Raw genomic sequence first — 19,483 nt, forward strand, 5'->3', positions numbered from 1 at the left:
AATTCAACCCTCACCAGAAAGAAAGAGAGGAGAGCCACGAGATGTCCTTTTCTCCGATATGAATGTTAATGCTATAATGTTATTAATTAAATCTTCTTTTATTTAAAAAAAAAGTTTTGAAACTGATCCTCTAAATTAGAATTTGATTTTTTCCAAACTATATAGAACATATAGAACTATATAGACTTATAAAAGATGGATTGTGATTCTGTTTAAGCAAGATAATTCTCCCTGCTAATACTGTAGTATAGGCTATTAAAATCAATTTGTTTCTCTGGGAGTACACCAAACACAGCTGTTAATGGGTTATAAGTGATTTTGACAAGAAGGCCATCTGATAGGCACATAAAGAGTACTGTCCAAAATGATGTTAATTTGGTGCCCTCTGAAAACATGTGGCCCACTGAGGTTGGAGCTAGACTGCAACACCCATAGGCTGGATCTTGCCCTGGATAAATTTTGGACAATTTTACATCAGATTAATGTGATTAATGAAAGATCTGAAGTTGAATTATTGAAAACTTTTTGAGCTAGACTGGATTATATTCATGACTAAATTCTAAACCCTGTATGAGATATTAATTTAAAGATCCTTTTCCCATCGTACCCTGGGTTCTTTAAAGAGAACATTCTTTGAGATATTTTTATATACTCTTTGAGTCTTCAAGACTGATCAATATTTCATCTGGAATAGAAATGGGTTGGAGATGTGGAAAATTGGATAGTCATAGTCTTTTTTTTTTTTTTTTTTTTGAAAAATTTCGAATTTGAAAGTACTGGAAAAAAATTGTGTTGCTGAATTGGTTCCATATTCTGAGTGATTGATGGACAATTGGATTACTGGTTTATATTAATGAAAAATTATTATTTACTGGCGCACAAAGAAGGGTATATAAAGAAGTACTACAAGATTTTATTTCCATTGCAGACCAGTACTATTGTAGTTATTATTATCTCTTTATTTTCAGATCCACTCAAAAAGAGCATTACCAAGTATGAATCCCTTCGGTACTTGCAAAAGCATTAATCAAACTTTTTTAAGTTTGTCCCCCTTTATACTGCTATAAGGCCTGTCTGTGCCTTAGTCAGTTTATCCTGACTGGCATCTTTAAAAGAGAGGTTAAATGGAGTAAATGGACAGCACTAATGGACCAACAGCCAACAACATAAGGTACTGTGTAACAGTCGTTCCAAGTCTCATTGGAGGGGTGAGGCATCATGGTTTATGCTATTCAGTGCAAAAAAAAAAATTATGACAGGTCTTACGTTTCAAACAAATATTGCCCTTCACTCCTGTGGCAAACTGGCACAATCAACTAATGTAATGTTATTACACAATGATGGGCTGCCTTGGTGAAAAATGTGCAGGCAATAAAAATTGGAACAAGATCAAGACAGGAACTGAGAGATACTGTATTGGAAAAGATATTCTGCAATTGAAGGACACCTGTTATAGGTGGTAGACCCTGTTACTGTACTGAATCTCACAAAACAGCTTTAAGTAAGGGGGTAACTATTACAATTTCAGCCACTTACCTATAATTTAGTGCAAGAAGGCATAGTCTGCAAATATGGATTACAAAGAACAGAAGAGAATACTGTATTCAATTTTAAAAGAAACTGTTTTGTAGTTCTGTAAATACACAACCATCTACTGAAGTGATTGCAGCAAAAGAAAAAAAAACAGAACCATGAATAATATCAAACAAAAAGATATCTGCATTATGCTTGTCTGCTTTCATTTGTTAGGAAGATTTTCTTTACAAACAAACCCAAGACCTTGGTAACCAGTTTCTAAGGTTTAACTGGCAAACTGGTTATCTAGCCATGTAAACCCTTATCTGAAGCCACCAGTCTTTGCTTTGCACACGCACACACACAAACTGTAGCAATGGGTAGAAAACAGTGTAAGTGCCCATAAAGATATATTTCCTGAACCATATTCTCGGATGATTGCGTTATTCCTTCTCCTGGTTGAAATAATCTGTCTTAACATTTGACCAATCGCTGAATTCATGTTAATGGGCTGAACACACAGTCCTAAGCTCAGCAGTACAACCCTCAGGAGTAATGTTGGAGATAACACATTAAAAGTAACATGCAATATATATGAATAAATTTTATTTTAAAGTACTAAATAACAAAACATAATAAGTATTTTATTGAAGTAAAAATACACATATTATCATCTCAGTAGCACTTGGTATAAGGCAAGGAGCAAACATACGGGTAACACCACTCCTTTCCAGGGCTTAGTCACATAGTCAAGCAGAACAGAGTGTGCTGCATACAATCCATTAACAGAAACTTGTTAATAAAGCATCTCTTCAATTTTAATTCAGCTATTTGCTTTAGATAAGCTAAAACAGTGTAATCGGGTGATGCAGTGTCCAGTGTTCATACTGCAAATCTTCAGGGGCTCAGCTCAGGTCAAGGAGGTCAAACAGGATTGAAAGGTATGAACTTCACAGCACATAATGGAATAAACATATTCATAAAACTACAAATAAGAAAGCCAGTCAAACGTGCAGTTTTTCCACACAAAAGAAGAAAAAGTAATACAAAATTAACATGCTCTTTGTAAAGCATTATATTTTATAATAAGTAATTATATAACATATTTAGTTACTTTTTTTTGTAAGTAATGTGTAATGTAACTTAACAACTGACTTTTAAACGTAACTAAGTGAGAACTCCGTAAATGGTGTCACACATGTAAATGGAGGTTTTTAGGAAACCAGCTTTATGTCTAAATCACGTTACTCACCTTATCCTGCTTTTGTATGTACATCTAAATACAATCAAAAACACTCAAATTAACATCCACTGCAGCCATTCTGTGGATTGGACTAACGAGCCCAGGTCTAGTTGGTTAGATTTGAGATTATAAAGCTGTAGGCTTAGACTCTTTTAACTGACACAATTACAGTGTAAAAAGGACAGCAAGTTACATGTGCTAGTTCTTACTGATCAAACATTATTTTCCTCCAGGAAAAAGGTGAATCAGAGTATTAATTCTTCTATTTTTTTAAAATATGTTTTTCAGCAACAGTACTATAAAAAGCTAGAAGCACTGAGCACATACAAGTAACCAAGAATAGATGATTAGCTTAGGCTAGTACAACAATTTACTTTATACCCCTCTAAAAGAGCCTCTTACAGAGATGAAGGGTAATTTGAAAAAGTGCCTTAAATACAACCTTAATTGACAAAGTAGACTTACCTTAGACAAACAAGCATACATATGTAAACTACAGCTAACTAAAACTCTCTCCTGCCAAAAGCCATTTCTTGGAATACCAGTTAACAGTGGTGTCCAAGAATTAACTACTCTTTCTGATAACTGTTTAAATGGATTCCTAGCAACCCTCCAGAAGAGCAATATCATCAATATATAATTTTCAATGTTCAACTGATTTCAAGTTCAACATGTGCCAACTATCCGTCCTGGCACTATGAAAAGTAACACTAATCTACCAGAGCACTTTTCTGAATTACAATACTTGCATATAGGATTCACTGTAGATATAAGGAATTATCCTATGATCCATCCTTTCGTCCCATTTCTACTTGGCTTTTCCATTTCGGGTTGAAAGCCCTATAAACTCTGGTTAAATGTGACAAAAGTCTTTCTACAAGCACTAAAGAACAAAACCCTTACTGTGCTGTTAATTAAACTGGCCTTTTAATAAACTGCTACAAAAACATGATGCTGTTCCTAGTGCAGCTGCAGCTGAGGCATTCATGATATTGTGCTGTTTTGTGTGATGCCTTGAGAGCTGTTTTACAACCTATTGCTCACACAAACTGCTTTGTTTGAAATCTCGAGTGTTTCCTTAAAATCTATTGCTCACATATGGCTAATGTATATTGAGCACAACGTTTGACTTCTACAGCAAATGATAATTTACTCACCAATTTTCAAACCGATTATTAGACTGCTTGTTTTAATCTTTATTATGAAATTACAAGCACATGACAGGAAGCTACCTGGTTAAAAAGTGTGCTCTCAACACACATAATAAACTTCACTTTTTACATGGATCTGCACATTTCAGGTAATTTATTATTCCAAGACTTATTACTCAATAACAAAAATGTCATGCTGGTCATAAGTGTCTAAGGTCTATGACATGTGTGGCTAACACAACACAAAATTGGTAGACTGAAAAGTTAAGCTGTAAAAGGATGCCAGTTTTTGTAATTCAGTTAGAATTAAGCTTTATCGTTTGAATTGCTAATTCGCAGATAAGATTCCCAGGGCAAAATCTAGAAGAACACTATGAAAACTACGTATACATGGGGCTAATACCATATGCAATCTCAGTACCATTTGTCACTTCATGCTACATAAAAAAGCATTATAACATGCACTACAAAAGCTGACAATAAAAAATGTAATTAGACTGGCACCTAACGACAGGCAGATTGGAAGCTACTGTAGCTGTCTAGGTTGATAGTGGACAACTGCCAAACAGGAGTAGAAGGATAACTGACCCAGGTATACGAACTGTCCTCTGGCAGCTCCCAAAATTTTCTAGGCAATTATTGGTTAGCATTTAAATTTGAGAGAATACCAAGAAAACTTAGGGAAAACAGAGGACACTGAAGGGCTTTTGGCAAGGGTTTTTGCTATCCAGTTAATGAACTATAAATCATCCCTGCAGGATTAAATAGCACATTAAACTTTTGCAACACCCTGGAAATGTGAAAGCATTTCTTTAAGCCACTATGGTAAGACAGGTTTTCAGGATAGCAGCAGACGTCATCATAGAGGATGACCCAGAATTAGAAGGGTACTAAACTGGGGGAAGGAGAAAGATTCAAATACCAGAATCCTGGGAAGTAAAGACAATGTTCCCTTGCACAGTTGAAACCCAGAAGACAGCAGGGGTTTTTGATGCAATAAGAGAAAGGCAGAGAAAGTTGTCAAAAGGCCACAAGAAGTCCTGGAGAACAGGTGGCAGAACAGAGTCTGTAGCTTTGAAAATGGGATCAGGTTGCAGATTTGACAGACAGTGGCAGAACAGAATCTATAGCTGTGAAAATGGGATCAGGTTGCAGACTTGGGGAACAGGCTAATGAAGACAGCAGAAATCCAGTACAGACCCACTCAGCTGTTGGGGTGCAACACACAATTCCTAATTGGAAGGAAATGGGTTATGTTGGCCCTTTAAGAGAATGGAAGCTGTGGACTACAGTGAAGGCTTGCCCTTTTAACAGCTGGACTCAGGGGTGCAAGAATACCAGTGCCATTTACGAAAGCCCCAACTTGACAGTAGCACTGTAGCATGTCTGGGGATGGAAGAAGGGTTGAGGTGAAAAGATCATTGGATTCAAGAGAGTGTATTAAAAGAGAGAAAACAGAAGTGAGAAGTTGAATGTTTTATGAGGTGCGTGAGGTCAATAAGTAGGCAATCCACATTACTGGAAGTATAAGGGCTCAGGCCTTTGTAATCTAGGTACAGGGGGCAGATAGAGATTTGCATAATAAACACTCCTGTAGTTCCTACCATTTGTATTGGTGGTAGGCCTATTATTTTCAGCCATTAGCTGATTGGGGCACTGAGACACTTGGCGACATTTATAATGAATATGAACTTGAATAATTCCAGTAAGGTCCAGGTTTTCTGTTCCTCTTTCCTCTTATTTTTAAATTATCAGATCAGATTAGTCCTTAAGGCAAGCGGGCTCCCAATAACTTCTGCACTGCCTCTCCATCCCCTTTATAAATATTCCTGCTTGACTATCTTCATACTTCAAGCCAGTATCATCTTTACATGCAAGTCTTCGTAAAGGTATCTGCCAGACCTCTAACTTTACAGGTTAATGAAATGATCTCTTTTCTTCTGCTCTTTTCTAGTGGAAGGGTACCCTTCATAATATTTTGACATCCTCCAAGAAACCCAACTGTCAGCATACACAATTTAAATTTGTACACTGCCCTGTGTCTCACCCCTTTGAAACTGTATGCTATGCATTTAGCTGCTGATCCTATCATGTGTCCTTTAGATGCCCCTGGCATTTTTCTTTTCTCAGTGTTTTGTGACTGCCCTCCAGTTTATGCTTTTTGAAAGAATATTTCCAACTGTCTAATATTAATTTTTATGTTAATATTCCGCTTTTGCCTAATATATTTCTTTTCCTAGAACTCTCTTCTCTTACCTTGACTCCTGTCCAGCAAAGGCTATTCTGTATGGGTACCACCCCTGCCAAACCCATATTATACTCTCACTGGAAATCTCCTGACTCATTCTATGTAAACTTCTGGGAATCCTTTTTTAATTTAACTCTACCTGAATTTTCTACCTGAATAGTGTAACTCCACTATTCTTAATTCCTAATTTTTCCCTTTTCTTATTCCTTTTCTCCTCTGGTGCTTGCTGTGCCTGCCTGGCCTCTCTTGCTAGTCTGTGTGGGCATCAGTAGGTTTTAATTTGATATGAAATCTTTTCTACAGGAAACTTTTAAAAGGGTATATATAATAGATAAGGTTTTTTTTGTTGATAATCTGTTCCTCTTTCAAATATTCCTAAAAGTGTTTTTGTGAGTACTGTACATAAAATAAAAACTTTTGATCCCACAAAACACCTGTGTTGTATACAGCTGAGGCTCCGTAATAATACTTGAGGTGTGGTGAAACATCACAAGAGTGCTGCTCCTTCGCAATATTCATTTTTACATAAACACAGTGTATGTAAAAGTTCAAATACAAATACCCGAAAAGCACATTTTTCATAAACATTCTCTATAATATATATGTTCAACTCAGAGTCATTGAAGAAATCATACTATCTGCAAATGCTAACAATCAGACCAAGATTGTATTGATCAACATATTAGAATCTTTCAAACCTATTTCTCACACACACACACACACACACACATGTATATTACATATATATATTACCTACTCTATGTATATAAAATCCTAAGCCTAAAAGTGCAACGACTCTGTGAAACGATTTTATGTGACTTTTTATGTCACATTTTTTGTCACGCTTTAACTCAGGTTTATTTTAAAACCTACATATATGTTTGGTATCATTCTTTTCAGAATTTATTGAACTTTAACGCGATGTTGTTAGATTTTCAGATTCTTATTCCATTTTTAAATTATACACTAAAAAGTATCAAGAACTCACATCCCGCGAGATGAGACTTAACCAAGAGTGCCAAGAGATTTAACCATACCCGGGGCCGGAAATAAAAGACAAAGAGTAGGACAGCTGCTGTACAGGCTTTTAAATGCATATCATGCAGCACAGCAGCAACAGTAAGCCAGCAGTTGATCGAGCAAAGAGGAGGTAAAAAAAAAAAAAAGTATTTGTTATCCATTGCATCACCATTTAAGAGGTGGTTTTCACAACACGAGCGGCAGACTGGCCACAACTGAGGGTGTATGTATGTATGTATATATATTATATATATATGTATATACTACAGGGTCAAGGGGGTCTGCTGGAGCCAATCCCAATGTTTAAAGCGTGTGGGAGGGGTATTTTAAGGCTTAAACTATAAAAAAAAAATGTTTATTTATATGGTCCTTCTATATCGCGGATTTTCACCTATCGTTGATGAGTCTGGAACGTAACTTCCACGATAGGCGAGGGATCACTGTGTGTGTGTGTGTATATATATATATATATATATATATATATATATATTATATAATATATCTCTATATAAATTCCAACGTCTGTCTATCTGTATGTCTGTCCTCTTTTCAAGAGATAACTACTTAATGGATTTAGGTCTGGTTTTTTTTCTAGAATTTGCTTGTACATTCTGGTCAATTTTGTAACTTCTCTCTTGCGCTGTCATAGTTCGCTTGCGGCACCAATTTGTGCAAATCCGAGAGAGCAGCTGTGGGCCAAGGGGAAGGGGGGGGGGCAGGGCTACCGCTCTGCTGTGGAAGCATACTTTGCCTCCGCTTAGTTAGTGATACCTATTTGTTCAACAGACATTATCATTACAGATTGTTAAGGAGTAGCGTTTGACGTTTTTCAAAGAGAGGTCACAGCCATGTGTGTTTTTGAGGGTAGCTGCTGATTACCACAGATATCACAGGTATGTGCTTTTCTCCCCATGCGGGGGATGCTCTCCCGTCCAAGTTGAACCCAGTCAGATACGGTACCAACATTTGAGCATACCTAAATTCCCTGCTTGGCCAGAATTAAGTTTTTTTTTTTTTTTTTAATTGATTTTAAAAGTTTGTCCTGTTTCACTACTACGTGGGCAGAGCCGCGAGGGACAGCTAGTACATACACATACACACACACGCGCACACACACATATATATACACAGTACATATACACAGTAGGAGATCCTAGCTGAAACAGAGAATAATTCGTTACCTGGACCAAAGGCCAGGATAATGACATAAGCAAATAGGCTGGCGTGATGGAGGAATAACTTTGTGCCTGGCCATAAAGATATAATAGTTGATGTTGAGAGATGGGAGTTGTTCCATCCCCCATATGCCAGGTGGCAGCCCAGTTGGGACACCTGCAGGGACGCTTGGGAGTTGGAGTCTGGAACCATATCCCTGTTGGGGTCCCTGGTTATCATTAGAGGATGCTGTCAGTGGAGGAGCTCCCTGCTTTTTCTATGGTCAAGAAACGCTTCCAGGTAGACATGGCATGGGACTAGAAGCATTCTCGGGTCCAACATAAAAGAAGTCTACTGTCTCACTTCAGTACAGTCAGAGCTGGGAGGAACAAATGCAGCAGTCAACTGGAGGAGAAAGGAGGAAGAACTGTTTTGTACTTTGATATATTCTGGCTGATTATTGGAGAGAGGATTTTGGAAAGGTGTTTCTTGTGAATAAATATATTTTATCACATCAACATGTGTTGTGTTGCTGTGTCCGCAGTTTGTGACTCTCAGGTGGCCCCTGGTGTTCACTATATATATGTATACACACTCCTATACTAAATTATACAAGTAAGCACTAAGCAGTCCAGAAGGGAGAGCACTCCTTGCATCCACCAAATACAGATTCGTCTATCAGACTACCAGATACTAAAGCCTGACTCCCCACTCTGGAGAATATGTTTCCACTACTCCAGAGTCCAATGGTGGCATGCTTTTACACCACTCCAGGTGACACCTGGCATTGCACATAGTAATATTAGGCTTGTGTGTAGTTGATTGGCCATGGAAACCCATTTCATGAAGCTCCAGGTGCAACTCATATGCGGATGTTGCTTCCTGTGGAAGTTTGGAACTCTGTTGCGAGTGATGCAATAGAGGATAAGTGACTTTGTTTCAGCATTCAGTGGCCCTGTGTAAGTTTTTGTGATCTGCAACTTCGTATCACAGGTGCTGTGACACTTTTAATTCACAGTAATAGAACTTATACTTGAATGTAGCAGATCTAGCAGGGCAGAAATTTCATGTTCTGACCAAAGGTGGTATGACAGTGCCATGTTTTAAGTCACTGAATTCTTCAGCATGACCCGTTCTACTGTCAATGGTGATGGCATGGCTATGTTCTTGATTTTTGCACCTGCTAAAATGGATGCAGCTCAAAACACCTGAACTCGGTAATTTGAACTGATGTCCAAATTCTTTTGGTCATATATATACTGGTCCGGGAGACCAAGTATGTGGCAGTGGAAAGAGAGGCCCTGGTGATAAAGTGAGCTACTAACCAGCTGAGGTACTACCTCCTAGGCTGTGAGTTCACACTTGTGACTGACCATGCACCCATACAGTGGATGGCACGTAAGAAAGAAAGAATCACCAGGTGGTTTTTGGACCTTGAGCCTTATCAGTTCAAAGTCCTCCATCATTGCAGTTCTCTCAATGCCAATGCTCTTTCTCAGGCTCATGTCCTCATGATTCGGACCACCTGAGCCGACAGGTCTGGGCCTTGGGTGTCCTGTCGTGTATGCGCATTGGGGACAGCTGAAGGGCCCTAGTGACTGTAATTCTGCTGCCACTCCAGGGGTTAGCACTGTGTCCTAATGCCTTTCTCTCTTCCTTCCTCTTCAGAATGGTTGATTGATGGCTAGAACATTTCTGATGTCACTTCCATGCCCATCCACCTGGACCTGCCTCTTCTTTTCAAAAGGGCCCAAAACAGAAGCTCTGCCATCTTGGGACAATTCTATTTTGAATTCACATCTGCAGAGATGACACCATAATAATTGTGTTTTTTTTTTTTGTTTTTTTTTTAAATTTTGCTGAGACTAAATATATGGGCTGACCGTCTTGGCACCCCAACTCTTTATCATTGCCCTCTCTTTCTACATACACACACACACATACACTATATTTATAATTCTACCCACGTGCACTTAAGGAATATCTTCAAGTCTCTAAAATCATAATACCACCCCAGGTACAGAGGGGGCACTGTCACTAACTCCTTCTCCACCCACAGTTCAGACACTCGCCAGCCAGATGACAAATAACCCATTGTTCGCTTCCACCATAAAGATATCATTTGAGGAACAGTTCTTGAGGTGGAAACATCAATCCCTCTCCTACTTTTGTTTCAAATGACTGCATGCCATTCGATTTGTACCCTTGTGTGCTATTTTCTTTGCCTTTTTCATTCAGTGATATTAAGCAGTGTTAGAGGCTGGTGGGCCAACCCCTTTTACTTTTATTGTTTCTTCTTTGATTACAGCATACATCATATATTGACATTTTTACATATCTTGGAAATATTTAATTAAATGTATTACTAGCTGGAGAGAGTATATCAATATTGTATCAATTATCAAATACTGGTACATATTTTGGATGTGGTTTTTATCCAATGCAGATTACATACATACAAGCCCACTGAAGTACTAGTAGTTAATTAACAATGTAACATGCCTTTTAAATAGGAAAAGAACCTTGCATAAAACATAGAGACTATACAAACATCAGAAATTAAATACCCTAGTAATTCAGCATACAGGACTAATCACTCTAGATTTTTTTCATATGAAAATTTAAGAAAAATTCTTAAAATACCTCTTTGTAAGAAGACATTATCCTTTCTATAGCATCTGCTCCTGAAGCTAAAAGGTTACGTGCTGTAGTAAAAGCTTCTGTTCTTTCACTGACCATAACCTGGGTCTGACCATCTTCCAATTCTGTTGGCAAAGTACAGCAAGTTATATTTTAGATGCAGCAAACTACACCCATACCAATCAAAATAATATTTTACTCATTCTCTCAACCAGTTTATTCCAATACAGGGCTGCACAGGTTCAGGGGCTATATGGTTATCACTTAGTATAATGCAGGGCCCAACACTGGACAAGCCAGCAGTTCACTATAACAAACAATAACAAACACTAGGCCAATTCAGAGGCACCGGGTAACTTAATCATCATATCTTTGGGATATGTGAGAAAAAAATCAGTGTAGACTAAGGAATATCCAAGGAGACAAAGGAAAAACAAGCAAACCCCACAAAAGCAGTGGCCAGTCTGAGATTAGAATCCCAGGCCCTGGATCTTTGAAGAACCATCACTAACTATCTTGCTATCATATCATCCTGGAAGTAAGCTTTTGTTCAGAAAAAATAATTAAAATAGCATAGTGATGGTGAAAAAGAAAGAGTGCTAGCAGGGTGGAATGGGTACAGAAGAGTGTCAGGAGTGATATGTGACAGATAGGTATCAGCAAAAGTGAAAGGGAAGGTCTACAAGATGGTAGTGAGACCAGCTATATTATATGGGTTTGAGATGGTAGCACTGACAAAAAGACCAGAGGCACAGCTGGAGGTGGCAGAGTTAAAGATATGAAGACAAGGATGGAGATTATTAGGAAAGAATAAATTAGAGGTTCAGGTTAGGTTGGACAGTTTGGAGACAAAGCCAGAGAGGTGAGATTGCTGGAGTTAGATGTGTACAAAGGAGAGATGCTGGGTATATTGGGAGAAGAATGCTAGCGGTGGAGCTGCTAGGAAAGAGGAAAAAAGGAAGGCATACAAGGATGTCTATGGATATGGCAAGATTGGACATGCAGGTGGTGTGTGTGACAAAGCAAGATGCAGAGGCCACAAAGACAGGAATACAAATAATTTGCTGTGGCGACCCCCTAACAGGAGCAGCAGAAAGAAAAAGAAGAAGCAGCGATGATTATCCATCCATCCATTTTCCAACCCGCTGAATCCGAACACAGGGTCACGGGGGTCTGCTGGAGCCAATCCCAGCCAACACAGGGCACAAGGCAGGAACCAATCCCGGGCAGGGTGCCAACCCACCGCAGGACACACACAAACACACCCACACACCAAGCATACACTAGGGCCAATTTTAGAATAGCCGATCCACCTAACCTGCATGTCTTTGGACTGTGGGAGGAACCCGGAGCGCCCGGAGAAAACCCACGCAGACACGGGGAGAACATGCAAACTCCACGCAGGGAGGACCCGGGAAGTGAATCCAGGTCCCCCAACTGCGAGGCTGCAGCGCTACCCACTGCACCACCGTGCTGCCCACTGATGATTAATGATCCATCCATCCATCCATTTTCCAACCCGCCGAATCCAAACACAGGGTCACGGGGGTCTGCTGGAGCCAATCCCAGCCAACACAGGGCACAAGGCAGGAACCAATCCCGGGCAGGGTGCTAACCCACCGCAGGACACACACAAACACATCCACACACTAAGCACACACTAGGGCCAATTTAGAATCGCCAATCCACCTAACCTGCATGTCTTTGGACTGTGGGAGGAAACCAGAGCGCCCGGAGGAAACCCACGCAGACACGGGGAGAACATGCAAACTCCACGCAGGGAGGACCCAGGAATCGAACCCAGGTCCCCAGATCTCCCAACTGCGAGGCAGCAGCGCTACCCACTGCGCCACCGTGCCGCCCACCGATGATTAATGATAACCTATTTAATTAACAGTACTACATAAAATGCAAACGCTAAATTATATCAATAATAATATTAGTCTTAATGATTGCTAACAAATCAAACTGGTTGGGATTCTCCTCAATAAGTATTAATGTACACTATAAACTACTGTGTGAGGAAAAAAAGAACTTTTACTAGTTTTGGATTGCTCCTGAAAACAGAATTACAGTTACATTACAGAATTTAAATCCTGAAAACAGAATTACAGTTATAATACAGAATTTAAATTCTGCAGCAGAGAACAAAGATATCTGCACAGCAGTCTCACATATTTAGAGACAGTTTTATTTTCCTGCACAGCCACTGTTTTTGTTGCATTTGCACTTTATAAATTTTCGTAGTGCCCTCATTCAAAAAATGTAAGTGTAGGATAAATAGGAACTATAACTGTTGCATTATGATAGGAATATGCTTCGTGATTGACTGAAATCAGGGTTGATTCCTGCCTTGCACCTCAAGCTATAGGAAACAAGATACAATTGAAATGGACTAAGCTGAAAAAAAAAAAGATGACTGGGAAAGTTTTGGACAATTATTGAAACCATAAACTTTAAGTACTAAATGTGTTATATCTGTTTTTGAAATAGAGAATTATTGCTCAGTCCTTACATATGTAAATAAAGTAAATAAAGAAGATTTTTTTCTATATTCTGTATTATTGTAGGCATGCCTATACACATTTAATGAAAAACGTATCCAAAAAAGAACGCCTGGAGGTTGTCAAACAACAAATCTTTCAAAGCAAAGTTTATACACAAAGTATGGAATTAAAATCAGGTCATAGCATAAAGTAAAACATTATATTTTGATACCCTGATCTTTTGAATTTCTAACAAAACTCAAATCTAATTCTCAAGCAAGAGTACTCCTTATTTGCTCTATTCCAAGAGTGCATATGCCTAGATGTGGCAAAGCTGCAGAGGAACTGTCTATATTCTTTATACCATTTACTACAGAAGCAACAGTACCTTTAATTTATGTTAACTGCATTCAGTGCATGATTTATTTCCCAGAGATTTTTACACATCAGCTGCACAGATCTTTTAAGATATTCATTGACACAAATTTAAATATACTGTACCACAAAGGTTGATCTGCGTGAAGCTTTAACCTCAAGGTTCAGATCCCTAGGCCTGTTGCCTTTTGTGTCTAAATGTTATCCTCCATGTCTGCATACACAATTCTGCCAAATTTGAAAAGCATGAAGGTCAGATTCACTGGGGAGTCTAAAATGTAATGTGCGGGTGTATTCATGAGTGTGCCCTGAGATAGACTGGGTTCCCATCAACACAGTATTCTACTTCCAGGACAGGCTTTGGACCAAGTGATGGCAAGAAGGTGCAGAAAATGCCTGGATGAATTGCGTTAGTTTGAATTACTTGTTAACATATACTTTCAACATCTTCAGTTTAGTATGTTCTGTGTTTCTTACAATATTGTAATAAAAAAAATAGTATTATATACAAGTTGTATTTCTGAAGTCCAAAAGAAGAAAGTAAAACATAACTTGGAAACATTTATGTACACTATCCAAAAAATTAAAATGCAAGCAAAAAAAAAAAAAAACTTGCACAACATAAACCAGCAGTTAATATATCGACATTACCATTGTCAGCAAAACCTGTTGCTGTGATAATAGGCACTGCCACCATGACTAAGCCACAACTGCTCCACACATACTTCATCAGGAACTGTTCTATCATAATGTACCAAAGCCTTTTTGACAAAATAAGATTCATCTGATCAGCAAGGGCCTTGTAACACTTCTGCAGCTGTTTCATCTCCACCTATTTGAATATGAAAGAAAATACATTTTTAGCATTACGCTACTGGACAAGATAATCTTAATTATTTTATAACCATAGAAAACTGTGTTTAGAAGAATACATTTATTTTGCTGTAAAATTTTAAAATTAAACAGGCACTGATTGTTAGTATTCAGCATTGACTGCAGCGTGAAACAGCTCTTATTATGACATATTATGTATATATAGGAGGTACCAGTGTAAACAATGTTAGAAGATATAAAATCATACTGTTCAATGTACACTTAGCCCATTTGTGTGTCACATAAACTGTGGAAAGAATATATATGGGCTTTCACTTTACAGTTTTGCCAGCCCACTGACTGGTGAACAGAGTGAAAACATACAAATTCTCCAAATGTATGAATGTGCACATTAATTTAAATTATACAGAGCCATTCACAGTGAGCTCCTTGATGAACCAGCACCCTTTGCAGGAACTGTTCATGCCATGCACCAATGATGCAGAAATGGGCTACAGTTACCTACAGTCTTTTTAAAATAATCACTTGTCAGCCAATACCAAAAACAGTTAAACGAGAGCCGACTGTTAATTGATACTTATACAATACTGTATAAAACTTACAGTATCCAAAGAACTTATGTTTAACACTTAAAAGGAAGTATTACATAATATAAAATGCTATATAAAATATAAAATGAATAAGTTTTATTGTGCATTTATTTAACAAAGCAACTAATAGGAGTTTAACGCTTATTGAAGCATGTGTTAAACTCCTAGAACTTATCATGCAAAGGCCATCTCAATACATGCAATGCTATCTGAATACACTTTTGCAATAACAGTTGCAGAGAGATGTAGCCTATCCCAGTACCCCTGGGTACAAGGCAGGATCTAGTCCATGATTCGGGTATTACTCACACTGTGTCAGTTTAAAGTCACCAATTCATATCAGATGCACTTCATGTGAATAGCACCTTAGTACATTAAATGTTTCACTAAATGCAATTAAACCTCTGTGGCATTTCAAAGTACTAAAATTCATATTTTATTACAATTCCTTTCAAATCCTTTTTCAGATCCCGACCCCCATTATATTGTTCTAAAGGTGATAAATTACAAAGAATACACTTTTTAGTTGGCTAAGAAAGGCGCAATATGAAGAACCGTTGATTGAGTATGCAGTTTCAAATTTATTTTTACACAGGCAGTGTGCATGATGTACGCTATTTAAATTTTTTATCATATGAAGAAAAAGAGTCTATGCGATTCGCAACTTACCTTGTGCCCTCTGTAAAAAGCTATCTCTTCAGCATTGGCAATAATGCGGGAGTGCACGTAGCGCAAGTATCCCTTCCTGTGCGCCTCCTCAGCCACCAATTTGCCAAACCTAGGGGAACAGGCTCTCAGAACTTTTGCTGTAGCATATACCACTAGCCCTGCCAACAAAGTGGGTCCGGAAGCGTTGGCCCCGCGCGATCTCGCTGTCTGAATGAGTGTGTAGGAAGTGAGCATCACGTCCAGAATTGGTTTAGTCAAGTTCGAGTACAGATGCGCCACCGACTGTGAGAACATCATGATGTCCTCCGTGAGAGACTGGTCAGGATTCGCCAGCCTTCCATCCATATTGCTGACCTTATAGTATGTCTGATTTGTGAAGTACGTTTTATATGCATGATTCACCAGACGGGTGCGAAAGGCCAGAGCCAGCTTGCACTCCAAATAACGGATTGCGCTGTTGACAAAAGTGGCCGGGATGGCAATCAGGAGCCATTTCATCAACTTGATGACGAAGCTTCTCGGCTTTTTTTCGACAATCGTCTTCACAATTTTGCCATCCAGGCCGGCCACATAGATCGACAGAAACGTCCTGGAGACTAACGCAAACGAGTGCAAGCAAAGCAGCCCAAGCTCTTTTGTCAGCATCTTCGGAAAGAGTATACGCATGAGCTCCAGGATCTGATTGAAGAATTCGGCGTTTACTCCGGGGGACCTATTAGGAACCATTTCTGTACTGTGCGACAGCACCCCGTTCCCTTCTTCCGCGGAGCCTTGTTGGTTCTCTCTTTTTTCCCTTGGCTCATGTCTTTTGTTAATCTGCTTGTAGATGACGGGGTAGAGAGATTTCGCTCCGTAGACGGCCACTGCAATAAATGCTGCTCGTTTTACTGCGGTGGTCTGGTCCCATTTTACTTTAGCGGCTGCATGCAAGATGTTGGACATCTTTCAGCTATTACACACGCACGCTCGCCACTTAGCTAAAACTGTGTCTTGTTACCCCGTCATAGCTGGTGCTCCCTTTTAAAACTAAACCTCTTAGCAAGTAACCGTTTCAACCCCTCCAACATAATGACAATCCGCGTACAGCTAGACTGCACCAATTGGCTCGGTTTTTCTCAATAGATTTGCAGTTCTTGTTCCTGGCTACGCCCCCAAAACGAAACAATTGGACAGAAGACATGCTCGGAAGCCGTGGACTGTGAGCCTTATTGGCGAACTTTAGCGCTTGCCTTGATCCGATAGGCTGGGTTGCCGATATGACATGCCTGATTCAGAACTTCGGCTGCGGAAGCGCTGTCATAATATCATATGTAAATTGTCATAACTGAAAATGAGGCGGATTCCATACGCTTAGCTAACATTATGCGGACAACGTCTCGTCTTCGGTCCTTTCTGCTCTCCAGTCTTCAGGATGTCACAATGCAGAGTCTAGAATCTCGCACATTTGTTTGGAGCATGTGTTCATATTTGTCGTAGCTGTTCTTACTGACGACATTATCTGTAGGCCTCATTGTATAATACTGTATACTAGTCACGCAAGAATACTAGAAGAGCACATCAAAAATGGTCATGGAGAAAATCAATAATGTACAAATGACATCCACAAATTGCGAGCTATTTATTAAAATCTTACATTTTTCTTCATTAAACTGAAAAGGCACAATAACGGAGTTCTGCCTGTTAGATAACTTCTAACTTTATTTTACTTTCAAATTTATCCACCAGCCATCTAAAATTGCGCACATATGTCTGGTAAAACCAAGTTTTAGGAGCCTGCTGTATACCTAGCATAATGTAAAATAACATGTCGTGGAATGGGGTAATACTGTGTGTCTATTTTGTACATTTAAAATATTTTCCTTTCCTGCCTCCTACAGAAGCTGTTAATCTCTCATGACAAAGGAGAACTGAAATGAGAAACTTTGCAAATTTAGTTCACATGTGGTGCATGTGAACTAGTGGAGTAAAGGTACATGGGGCCACAATTTCAAGAACTCTCCATGAAACAGGCCTCTATGGGATTGCATTTGCTACAAAGCACAAGAAATATCCAGTTAGGATGTGGGAGAAGGTTTTATATTCAGATTAGAAAAAGACAAAGTTTGGTCAAACTTCAAAGAGGTACATGTGGCAAAAGAATAACACTCCCCTTGCCTCAAGAAACACGATACCTATGGTGAAATATAGTGGAGGCAACATCAAGTACTTATCAAGTACTGGGACTGGGAATCTTGTCAAAGCTGAAGAGACAATGGATGGTGTCAAACCCCAGTGACCCTACTGTTGGCTCTAACAGGAACTCAGGAAAATGAAGTATCGGGACAAGAATCAGTAGGACAATAAAGAAAGCAACAATATATATAACAATATAACAAGTCAAAAGGTGTATTTATTTAAAAAAAGTTCCATAGAAAATATACTGTATAAAAAAGTAATGCAGAAAAACACTGCAATAATTAAGATGGAAAGAAAAACAAAACAAAAAAAAAAAAAAACTACATTCACCACATGGCACACACCTTAAAAAAATCTTCCACAGCAGGGGAAAAAATCCCCTTTTTAACGAAGAAAAGCTGTTAAGTACAAAAAGAATACTTTGCCTGCTTTCTCTATCCCTATCCAAAAAAAGAACTCAAAGAAAAAGCTTGCTTTCTCTGGCAAATTGGAATAACAGTCAATTCCCTGCCTGTAAATCACCCTGCAGCCACCTTAATGCTTAGCATACTGACCTTCTCCTGGTCTCAACTGAACTCTTCTCGGCTGGTGAAAAGAACAGCTTTTATTTCGGGTTAATCATCATCTGACCATGCCTAGCCTAAACTGAATCTCTGCCAATTGCGCCGCACGGGCGTTTAAGTTGCAGACACTCTGCAGCATCTTGTGTCTCATCTGTCTCATGCACCCACGACCAGCATCCGTCATATGCTGTTTACTTACTCTGCCACAAAGAATGGGGAAGAATCACCCCTGAACAATGTACAAAACTGGTAAATACTTACTCCAAAAGAATTAAGGCTGTTATTGCAGCAAAAGGGTTCTCAACAAAGTATGAATGTGTAGGGTTTGAATACTTACGCAAACACTAACTTCTGAGTTTTTCCATTTCAGTTGAATATCTACAGATTTTTTATTTTGACTTTGGAAATGTATTGTTACAGCATAAGAATTCACATTAAAAATACTGAACGGATAAATGTGTACAAATCTTTTGTCACACAGAAAATTATGACGACTTTGAAGGGGGGGGGGATACTTTTGCACACTACTGTATTAGACAGCAAGTGAACAGTCAGTTCTTGAAGGCAATGTGATGGAAGGAGGAAAAATGGTCAGGTGTAAGGATCTGAGCGACTCTGACAAGGCCAAATTGTGATGGCTAGATGACTGGGTAACAACATCTGCAAAACACCAGGGGCCTCATGTATAAATGGTATGTACACACAAAAATGTTGTGCCCGTTTCCACACTCACTTCGGGATGTATGAAAACTAAACTTGCCGTAAGGCCACGCACATTTTCATGGCAGTCAATTTAGATTTCCAACAGCTATCCAACAG

At 39.0% G+C, this 19,483-nt stretch overlaps 1 protein-coding gene across 1 annotated transcript in view; it reads right to left on the bottom strand.

Moving 5' to 3' along the window:
* Window positions 1–17,079, bottom strand: part of LOC114659708 (ATP-binding cassette sub-family D member 2-like) — a 135,263-nt gene extending 118,184 nt beyond the window's left edge. Inside the window, exons 1-3 of the mRNA XM_028812331.2 lie at window positions 15,927–17,079; window positions 14,485–14,665; window positions 10,976–11,097 (exon numbers count right to left, since the gene is read on the bottom strand). Coding sequence (XP_028668164.2) covers window positions 10,976–11,097; window positions 14,485–14,665; window positions 15,927–16,868 — 1,245 coding nt within the window. The 5' untranslated portion in view covers window positions 16,869–17,079. The remainder of the gene's footprint in view (window positions 1–10,975; window positions 11,098–14,484; window positions 14,666–15,926) is intronic.
* Window positions 17,080–19,483: the final 2,404 nt, after the last annotated feature.

Source organism: Erpetoichthys calabaricus, chromosome 1, assembly GCF_900747795.2.
Source record: "Erpetoichthys calabaricus chromosome 1, fErpCal1.3, whole genome shotgun sequence".
Taxonomy (NCBI): Eukaryota; Metazoa; Chordata; class Cladistia; order Polypteriformes; family Polypteridae; genus Erpetoichthys; species Erpetoichthys calabaricus.